Source organism: Adiantum capillus-veneris, chromosome 15 (genome assembly GCF_014529385.1).
Source record: "Adiantum capillus-veneris isolate H3 chromosome 15, ASM1452938v2, whole genome shotgun sequence".
NCBI classification, from domain to species: domain Eukaryota; kingdom Viridiplantae; phylum Streptophyta; class Polypodiopsida; order Polypodiales; family Pteridaceae; genus Adiantum; species Adiantum capillus-veneris.
The window spans coordinates 142243022-142253568 of NC_140945.1; the positions used below are offsets into that span (position 1 = coordinate 142243022).

General features: G+C 44.3%; 2 protein-coding genes across 2 annotated transcripts; both read right to left on the minus strand.

The window, feature by feature from the left end:
- Window positions 1-3128: 3128 nt before the first annotated feature.
- Window positions 3129-3963, minus strand: LOC147441593 (uncharacterized). Its single transcript, XM_086483166.1, has one exon. It carries the CDS (start codon window positions 3934-3936, stop codon window positions 3550-3552), a length of 387 nt encoding a protein of 128 aa, XP_086339292.1. The 5' UTR covers window positions 3937-3963; the 3' UTR covers window positions 3129-3549.
- Window positions 3964-5342: 1379 nt separating this feature from the next.
- On the minus strand, window positions 5343-8158 carry LOC147441594 (putative pentatricopeptide repeat-containing protein At3g01580). Its single transcript, XM_086483165.1, has 2 exons — window positions 7836-8158; window positions 5343-7757 (listed from the first exon to the last, which is right to left on the minus strand). Exons 1-2 carry the CDS (start codon window positions 7905-7907, stop codon window positions 5709-5711), a joined length of 2121 nt encoding a protein of 706 aa, XP_086339291.1. The 5' UTR covers window positions 7908-8158; the 3' UTR covers window positions 5343-5708.
- Window positions 8159-10547: the final 2389 nt, after the last annotated feature.

Here is a 10547-nt window from a genome sequence, read left to right on the forward strand (position 1 = left end):
TGTAGGGAGGTAATGCCCCAACGTAGCTGCTTTTCCTCCTCTCGGTAGTCGTGTTGTCGACTCTGAAGAAAGAAGCGACTAAGCTCACTGAGGCCATTGGCCACTCTAGCAGCGATGTCCCCTTATGCATCCAAACTCTCGGTCCATAGGGCAAAAATTTGTTGTGCGAGCTTTGTATCTAGCAAAATCCTCTCAAGGATGCGTAACATAACATTGCCACTGCTCTGTCTGTCTGCCAAGGTAAGGATCACGAGCGCGAGATCAAAGAAGGTAGTCCCTGCCAAAATGCCTACTCGACCACCCAAGTCACACAGAAGTGATCACTAGCATAGAAGCAATCTATTCTGGATAGATTCACTCCTCCTACTTTGCAATCAGATTGGGAGAACAAGAGGCTGTTTGAGAGACATGCAAAGCCAGCATGTTGCCATACATCCAACATATGCAAGGTTATACATAGCCGTTCCCAAGCAACCAACTCAATTCCACCAAGAGACCTCCGAGCTACTGAAGAGTGGCATGTCCCCCTTGGCCAATAGTAGCAGGGCATGGGAGGGAGGAGGTGATGGAGCGGGGGAACTAGCGGTAGGGATAGGAGAGGGGAGAGGCTGTCGGTAGCAAAGCTAAGGTGGAGGGGGTATCCGCCAGATCATCCTGCTCGAGAGGGTCGAACCGGTTCCTTGTGGAAAGTCACTACTGCGCCAGCTGGTGAAGGCCGACCACCAAGGGCGCCAAACTAGCGTATTTGTCCCTGGCATTGACAACAATGAATCTACTACCAACCCTCCTCTGCCTGGGCACCTAGCTCAGACGAGATACCATTTGTACTCCCTCCATTCGTGCCTGCTAAGCCTTGCCATCCTTAGTAGGTTGGGTCTGTGTCGCAGGTTGGGGTCTCCTCTGTGGGTAGGCCTTTGCATGATGGCCATATGTCTACAAATGAAGCACTGATTTTGGAGCTCCGAATACTCCATGTTCTAATCCGAGGTAGTAGAATGATCTTCGGGAGGGTGTGGGTGTCTCGAACCAGAACACATACCGTAGGTGTGGTTGCTGCCTTGGCAACAACGGAAGCTACCATGCATGGTGTCTCCAATACGGTCCCAATCTCAGAACCTATACTAGAAAGTAATGGAAGGTACTCTCTTCTGGCCGAGGAAGCAGACCGGAATAGGCAAGTCTGTCTCCTCGACAAGAACATCGATAGTCGTATCGAAGTCGTGGCGCCATTGTCAAAAATGAGCTCTAACTACTCGGATGGCCAGGGAACTCATTGCAATGACCTTGGATGCCATCTTAGAGGTGATCTTTCCCACCTCTGCTAAAAGGCGGGTCTAGAGGAGGTCACAAACCTCTCCTCTACTAGGTCGGGTGCCGATTATCTTGCAAATAATAGAGGTGTCCTGCAAGTGCTCCACCTCTACCTCTAAGCTCGCTTGTTCGGTCAACGAAAGAGCAAGTTGGATAGTGGGTTCTTTGGTGTGAGGCAAGGGGCTTTCCATCGAGTCCGTTTGTGACGGAGCGGAATCCTTCATCTGTGTCTATTGCGGTGACAGCGTAGGCGGATGGGAAGGGCAGAGCTCTACTTAATTCAAGACCACCTAGGAGAGGAGAGGTGGCCCGAGCATGCAGGGAGGGGGCAGGATGTGAAGAGCGAGGGAGAAGAGAGATGGGGGGGTGGCTATGTGTATGCTGAAGCAAGAGGGGGGGGGGGGGGGGGGGGGGGGGGGGGGGGGGGGGGGGGGGGGTGGGGGAGGGGGACGAACACCACCAGTGAGTGAGCCTCAAGAACCTTACATACCGCAAATTTGTTTCGCCTTTGCTTTTTAATGAACTAGTTACGTTAGGCAAACTCTTCTAACTCCTCATCCAACTCACTAGAGCCGGTTGGCTAATCTTTAGTCGTAGAGCTCTTTGCACTCAGTCATTAAACTTTTTGGTAGGTCCTAGTATCTCTTGTTCTTACTTCTACCCCGCTTAAGAACCAAGCTCTCATGCGCTTCTTTGATGGTGGCTTGTCCAACTGTTTGGTTAGCTCTTTAATCTTCTCTACATAACTTCTAACCAAAAGCTTACCTTGCCTGGTTATATCCAATTCACATAGGATATCTTCATCCCCTCGGTTCTCACTATATTCTAGTCGGAAAGTTTCTTTGACTTATTGTAGGTTCTGAGCTTGTAGGTTGGATAATGATAATACCATTTTTTTTTAGTCTTTTTCAATCTATGTAAACTATTCAACCCAGTCATCTTCATCTATGTCTTTCAGATCATCATACTGCTCTCTAACGCTTGAATGTGGCCATTTGGGTCATCTGGGAAACACTATCACGGGACCTCTCTCTGTATATGGGGTTTGCATGATGATCACGATCATTATCCCAACGTTTGGGTTTATCATTGTGATGTGGTTTTCTCTCTTGATGTCCGTGCTTGTTGTGATGGTTAGTGTCTGCTTTTCATCTCTGATTGTGGTCTTCGTCAATCTTTGTGAATGTATCCGTTTCTCTTCCTCGACTAAGCTTTATCCAAGAATCTGATCGTCTCTGTCTATGTCTTCTTGCATCGTTGGTGTTAGTATCGACTTTGGCTTTCCCTTTTCCAGTTGAATGACAAAAACCATTGTGATTGAGAGCGTTTTTTAGCTCTCTTTGAATGTCGTCCTTGGAAGTGGGTTGAGTGCTCAAGGTTCAACGTTCCTCAATGCTTCCAATACTTGGATTGCCTTCGGTTTCTTCACCTTGAGAGTGTAGCTGCTTATTACTGTACTAATGAGATCTTGATTTTTTTGTACATGCTGTTACAACTCTCCGTTTTCATGTTGAGCGTCGTATAGGCATTATGAATGAGTGACTGACTCTTGAGTTTTAACAGGGAGATTGATTCCCGTTAAGAGCTTTAGCTTACCACCGTGATCGCCAAAATGGAATATGCTGAATCGCTTGATCGCTATTCTAGAGTTGGACTCCGAGTACTCAATGAGCTCATATTCTCAAATGGTCATATGAGAACTTCAGACTTCAAATGATAGATTCAGACTTCAGATGACTTGACATCAAATCAAATAAACAAATGAATCCAACTAAAATGAAAGACTTCAAATTACATACATGGAATGAGACGATTAAAAATGTATATTCATATTCAAAATAAGGTTCAGATATCAGAGCTCATTAATTTGGAAGTACAACTAACACAAAGCCCAACAATAAGTGCTCTTAAGCTCATTAAGCTCTACAAGATACAAAGATCAAGGACACAAGAGGAGCGATCCCAAAATAGGATTGGTACTATAGGTATCGGGACTATGCTCTGACTAATCGGAACAATCATACACTGTAGGGTAACAGGTGGTAACTTTACCAGGTAACTTGATCAGATTCCAAGTATTTACTCAGAGAAAACCCCTTGTCATAGAAAACCCCTTGTTCAAGGCATGTCTCTAAGGACTGGTTACCACCTTCTACACTCTTCTTTCAACTTAGCCTCATGCTCAAGCTACGTTTGATTCTCCCTATGTCATAAGCGGTAGTGAAAAATGCTCAAGCTCTATTTGCAAATCTTTGATTCTCCCTCTGTCATGGAGCCAGAAAAGCGGTAGTGGAAAAGCACTGCTATGGGATGAAAAAGCATGCGTTGCACACTGTTCATGCTCTCCGTGAGTCCTTTGATCACTGCAACCTTACGGCTATGATCCATTCTATAATTATCCTCTTTGTCATGGTCTCTTTGTCTTTCATAGCTTCCCTCATGCCGATCATGTCTACCCTGATCTCCATCATTGTGTGGATCATGTCTAGTGCGATCTCGATCTTCATGTGTTCTACGAATTCTGCCCTCGTGTTGATTGTCGCGGTCACTTCTGCTATCATGTCTGTCATCACTACTACTATGTTGTTCCTCTTCTTTCAACTTACTCTCAGGCTCAAGCTCCATTTGATTCTCCCTGTGTCATTAGGGACAGAAGAGCAGTCACAGAGCACAGGTATATGTGTTGATAGTAGATGACTATAGCGTATCACAGATAGAGGTGCTTTGTCGAAGGTGCCCACATTTGGGCACAGAGCAGTGGAGCTCGCAGAAGGCTGCCCTGTCAAAAATACGCTGCCAGATACCAGATAATGCGTTTTAATTAAAATGCTGAACTTTTAGGTGTTTTTCAAGCGTTGATGTTTTTTTGAGGTCGACGCAGCTACGCAGGGTGATAGCGACGTTGAACACAGGCAGATAAAATAAAGGAAATTCTGGAAACAAGAGACAAAGAGTCTCTAAAGGCAACCACTCTCAAGGAAAGACTTAAGAAGCCTGGCAATTTCACTTTGTACTTCACTCTTATGCCATAATGTCAGTACATGAGTCTTAAATTCTGTATGATTTGCATTCTGTACTTCATTCTTATGCCATAATGTCAGTACATGAGTCTTAAATTTAGAGACAAAGAGTCTCTAAAGGCAACCACTCTCAAGGAAAGACTTAAGAAGCCTGGCAATTTCACTTTGTACTTCACTCTTATGCCATAATGTCAGTACATGAGTCTTAAATTCTGTATGATTTGCATTTGAGCTGCTTGAGCTTTGTGCAGTAAGGCTCAAGCTATCAAATTTCACTTTGTACTTCACTCTTATGCCATAATGTCAGTACATGAGTCTTAAATTCTGTATGATTTGCATTTGAGCTGCTTGAGCTTTGTGCAGTAAGGCTTAAGCTATCAAATTTCCTTCGTGTCCTCGTGTAATAACATTTTAACTTTATATGTCTAGCTGCCGACATTGCCGGCTATGTTTCAAGTTTAAGTTACCAACTTTAAAAGTTACCTCTCAATTTTGAAGCCACCCGTGACAAATGCAAGCTCACCCACCCTTTTACACATTCTTGTGCAAACTCGGCATTCTCGAATGTGAGTGCTGAGAGTGGCAAATGCTACAGATTGAGGGAAGAGGGGAGTAAGGATTTCGACCGGCCTGCAGATGATGTGTTCCCATCCACTTTTGCAAGAAAGAAGGGGGACTGACATTTTATCGCTGACGTAGACAAATGTGTAGCTGTAGTAATCCTCTTGAAGTCCTGCCGTTAGTGTGTTGTGTGAATGGGAGAGAAAGGAATCCCTTTGTCCTGCATAGGGGCTCGCTCACAGTCTGAACGCACCCTAATACACCCTTGTTTCAATGCACTTCCCCCAATCAAATACAAACTCCAATATCCTATTGCCAATGCAAAAGGGGACCAACGTTGGGAGTTTAGTACATCTGTTGTCTTGTTTAGCAGTGGTCTTCGTCTCGTGATGAAGATCTTTGATGGTAATGTTGCCCACATTCTCCTCTCCTAGCCCTCTTTGTCTAGTACCTTATTACTTTCTTATCCAACTTCACATGCAATTCTGCTATATACTCTCTTTGAGAAAAGTGTGCCTCACGGTTCCTGTTTAGGAGTGCTCTAGCTCCCTTTGTCAAAGTCTGTATCCCTTTCTTCCTTGTTGCTTGGTTATCCAACTTCAACTGCAATTATTTTGTAGTCTTTCTTTGCAAATATTGTCATGAGCTCTTTTGACTTTCTGCTCTTACATTTCACTCTTCCCCTCTTTTGCAGTAGCATCAGCTTGTGTTTTTCACTGCATTCTGACAACCTTCTGTCTCTTCTCTCTTGCCTCATTTAAAATGCCGTTCTTACGATGATCAACATCCCGTCATGGGCATGAAATAACCTGAAACCTAACTTAAAGCTTCAGAATCACATGCAACGTTGCCTGCAGCTGCATATAAATTGCTCATACACACATACACAGCAGCAAACTCTTGGTCCAACTGAACTGCATGGTCGACAATCCATCTCCCAAGATTCACGTTTACCCATTTTCGACAAGCACCCATCACCACTGACCAGAACGAAACATACTCTGACAGTGGCACATTCTCAATTACACCTACTGCCTTGTGAAACAGACCTGCACGGCTGAACATATCGACCATGCAGAGCCGATGCTCAAGAGATGGGATGATACCATGATCAGTGTTCATGGTTTTGAAGTACAATTGTGCCTCCTCCACTAGACCAGCATGACTACAAGCTGTGAGCAAAACGACAAATGTGATTATGTCAGGTTCTACACCTCCTTTTGTCATGCTCACAATAGAGTTTATGACAGCTTTAACCTTACCAAACTGAGCATAACCAGCAATTAATGCAGTCCATGCAGCTACATTTTGGGCTGGAAGCATGTCAAATACTTCTCGCGCTTTCCCAAGCTCACCGCAATTTGCGTACATATCCACCAAGGCTGTTCCTATCATGAGATCTTCGCTCAATAACCCCCGTTTACAAACCTCAGCATGTACTTCTGCACCGTTTTCAGCGGCTCCTATGATGCTGCAAGCTTTCAAGATAGAAAGCAAAGTGACTACATCCGGGCAATGGCCCTCATCCTGCATCTGCCCAAATGATCTCAAAGCCTCTTCGCCAAGCCCATGCTGAGCGAATCCAGAAATTAGTGCATTCCATGTGACTACATTTGGGGATGGAATCTTTTCAAATACTCCTTGTGCTTTTTCTAGGGCTCCACACTTGGCATACATGTCCACCAATGCAGTGCCAAGCATGATATCCTTTTCTAACAAGCCTTGCCTTTCTAACTCTGCATGTATCTTCTCACCCTTGTCTATTGCTCTCATATTGCCACAAACTTTCAAAATACATAGATATGTTACAGCATTTGGCAACAGCCTCTCACCTTGCATGTCTACATAGCACTTCAGAGCTTCACTACTGAGCCCCTCCTTAGCATATCCAGCAATGAGCACTGTCCATGTGGCTACATCGCGAGCTGGAAGCTTTTTAAATATCTCTTGCGCTTTTGCAAACATTCCAAACTTTACATACATGTCTATCAAGGCATTGCCAAGTACAATGTCCTTCTCAAGTAATCCACGTCTGTCTATCTCGATGCATAATTCTTCTCCTTCGTCAACTGCCTTTATGCTGCCGCAGGCTTTCAGAATGCAAGTGAAGGTGACTGTGCTAGGGGAGAGGCCCTCTTCTTGCATTTGCTTGAAGCAGTTCAGGGCTTCATCATCAAGCCCTTGCTGGACATACCCACCTATAAGTGCATTCCACATGACTACATCCCGTGCCGAAAGCCTGTCAAACACCCCTTGTGCCTTTGCAAGCGCACCACACTTAGCATACATGTCCACTAAAGCCGTCCCAAGAACAATATCTTCTTGTAACAGTCCACTTCTCCCAATCTCTGCATGTATCTCGTCACCTTTCTCAACTGCTCCAATGCTCCCACAGGCTTTTAGGATGCAAATGTAAGTAACTGTATCAGGGGAAATGCCCTCTTTTTGCATCCATCCAAAACAGCTCAATGCTTCATGACCAAGCCCACTCTGAGCATATGCACCAATAAGTGCATTCCATGTGACAACATTCCTTGCTGGGAGCTCATCAAACAGTTTTCTGGCTTTTGTGAGTGCACCACATTTTGCATACATGGTAAGTAATGCATTTCCAAGAGAAATTTCCTCTTCAAGCAACCCTCTATCAAGAATGTCAGCATGTATTTTGGTGCACATCTGTAGGTCCTTTTGTTTGCTACAAGACTTGATAATGTCGAAAAGAGCTCGAAGGCCTTCAGTTGTCCCTCTGTACTTCAATCTGCTTTTACCCGATCCTCCTTCCATGCAAGGTGGGCTTTGCTCGTTTCTTAGACTTGATGGCTCCGATACGTGTTTGGGCCTGAAACCGGTTGATCTTCTGCTTCTCTGCCAGGACGAAAGGATAGAATATAGTGAAGTGCTTGACACAGAAACCGCTCAAAACTTAACAAAAACTGTCCTTACCCTGACATTTCTATTGACTTGAGGCTTCCCGCAGCAGTCCTGGCGTAGAAGATCTGCATCTCTGCATGCCATTCCGTCTCTGCGCTTATCAAGGTAAAGAGACCAAATTTCATTTGGGCCTGTCCCTGGTTACGCAAGATTGAGAATCAGGAAGATTCAGTATTGGGTCATGTGAAATGATGAACTCTTGCGTTCGATGGTCACATGACTATTCAGGTCGGGATGGACTCGTGGGTGGCGGATGCATTCAGGCGCCGGAGTCAGAATCAGAATTAACTTGCTTTCTGACACAGAACTCCGTTCAAACTCTTGGGCGTCGACTTGTTGTAAGGATGGTGGGCCGGCCTCGGGACTAAGTGACACGGGCATTGAGGGGGTGGGATCTACGGTGGGATGAAGGAGAGCCGTAGATCGTGGCAAAGTAATATCGGGTACCCGAGATAGTTATCCGAGATTACTTTGTACCCGAGTTTACTTCGCACCCAAGCTTCGAACCCTTGACCTCACCTTTGCGACTCCGATTTCTTATCCACGAGCACCCGCGCGTTTTTTGTGATGGTATGAGACCGAGATTACTCTTATATCAAATGTGGCCGAAAGTAATCTCGAAATTACTTTCTTTACCCGAGATTCCTTTTGACAGTTTCGACAAGATCTATGCTGCTTAAAAGACATACTCATTCTTCTTAAAAGAAAATCCTATTACCCCGGGGTATTCCTCCCCCTTCCCTCTTCCACGTTAGCTACCCCTACGCGTCCTCACGCCCTCCTTGCCTAGCCTCGATCTTACATACACAGGCGCCCAACAACTGCACGAGTTGGGGGATTTTAGGAGAGGGAATGGAACCTTGCATGCGCGTGCACACACACACACACACACACACAGCTCTCGGGTCCTGCAAGGACCTGCACACTGCGCAGAGAGAGAGAGAGAGAGAGAGAGAGAGAGAGAGAGAGAGAGAGAGAGAGAGCGTTTCAGTCTTTGTTTTTGAGTCCCCCGGCATCTTTAGATGATTCTCATTAATTTGTTATTTTTTTACATGGGTACGTCATACTATTGGATAATTTTTTTAAGCAAATAGTACATCAAGATGAAGATAAAAGTTTTTTAAAAAGGATTTTTTTTAAGTGATAATAAGATTGTAATTATTTCGCTACAATGAAATAGTCTTTTTTGTTGTGTAAAGCACTAATGCAATGTATACATCAAGATAGAGCAATCACCTTATTTGTAGTGGTTTTGCCTCAACAAGTATGCACTTCAAAAAGCTTGCCTTTGATGAACTAAGAACAAAAGTAGAACAATAATTAAACTTTCCATACCATGAAAATTTTAAATTGTCAAAAAAGTAAACAGTGCCTGAGAGTCCACCACCTAACCACCCTTTATATAGGCATGCCCTTGGCCCTTTGCCCTAGTTGGACTCCTCGTTCCACACCGCCTAGCCTAGCCCTGCCTCATCTAGTCCGGCCTTGCCGGTGCCCTGACATTACTCCCCCCTTAAGAAGAGTTTTCGTCCTCGAAAACAAAAATGGGGAACTTCTTCTTAAGAACACTAATGGTTTCCCAAGTGGCATCCTTCATGGATCCAGCTGTTTGGTTGGTCCCGGAACACGGTTCAGCAGGAAGTTCAATGAAACCAAGAGTAACATCTTGATTTTTCACATTGTTGTCCATATGCCACCATCTTGTGTTACCGACTCCTATCCAATCATAGTGTGTAGACTCCATGAGTATGAAAAAACGAGCTATCACACAAAGACGTACCCTAAAGAGGACCTCTTTTCACTTTCCATGAAAGTAACTTGCTTGACTCATCAGCCAAGTTTAAGTCCTTGACTTGTTTTCCAGGTTCAACAGTAAATAACCCCACTATAACTAGTGTTCAAGGTTGAGAACTTGATTTAAACATGAAGAGACTACACCTAATCGCAAACATGCTTAAACTGATGGTAAGCAAACTCCAAGTAGAGCGATAAATGCTTACTAATTGGATCATGCGGTGCTAACGTACGCACTTGCATATCCTTGAGCACAAGATTACACTTTTGTAATCTGCATATCCCCTTGGACAAGTGACCGTACTGAGTGTGTTTCCCCCACGGTTTACAGCCAGTCGTTCTAGATGGCTAGTAAACGGGGATCACAATATCGTACCATATTGCTGAGAATTCAATAGTTAGCTGAATAACCATCGTGGTTAACGTGAAAGATCCACAAACACCCAAACCGAGCCATGACCTCTATTGGTGATTGGTAGACCGGAAAGTAAAATCATTGAGATATTGCACAAAGAGTACAAAATACTTCATAAGCAACCAGTTTAGAAATATGCATGCCGTTCCAAATCAGCCTTTGCTAAACACTAGGGCCCATAACACCTAGTGTGCATGCATTTAGCAAAAAGCAGATCCAAACCTATATATTCATGGTGATCCTTGCCAATACTTACGGCAAATGTGATGCGCCTAGCACACATTAAAAAGGAATGTAAATAGGTCTGAAAAGAAACTAACTACTTGCAGTTGCCCTCTTGTGCACGCCTTGCTGAAACGTCTGAACCCTAATAGAAGGTGAAACAGTGATCACTTCTAGGTACAAACAATGAAACTTTTTCAGTAACAACTTAGAGCCTTGCTATATGTATAAACAACCATGTGTAATGTTGTTTAGTAATACTCGTACGTGAACAAGTCATGCTAAGTATCCGA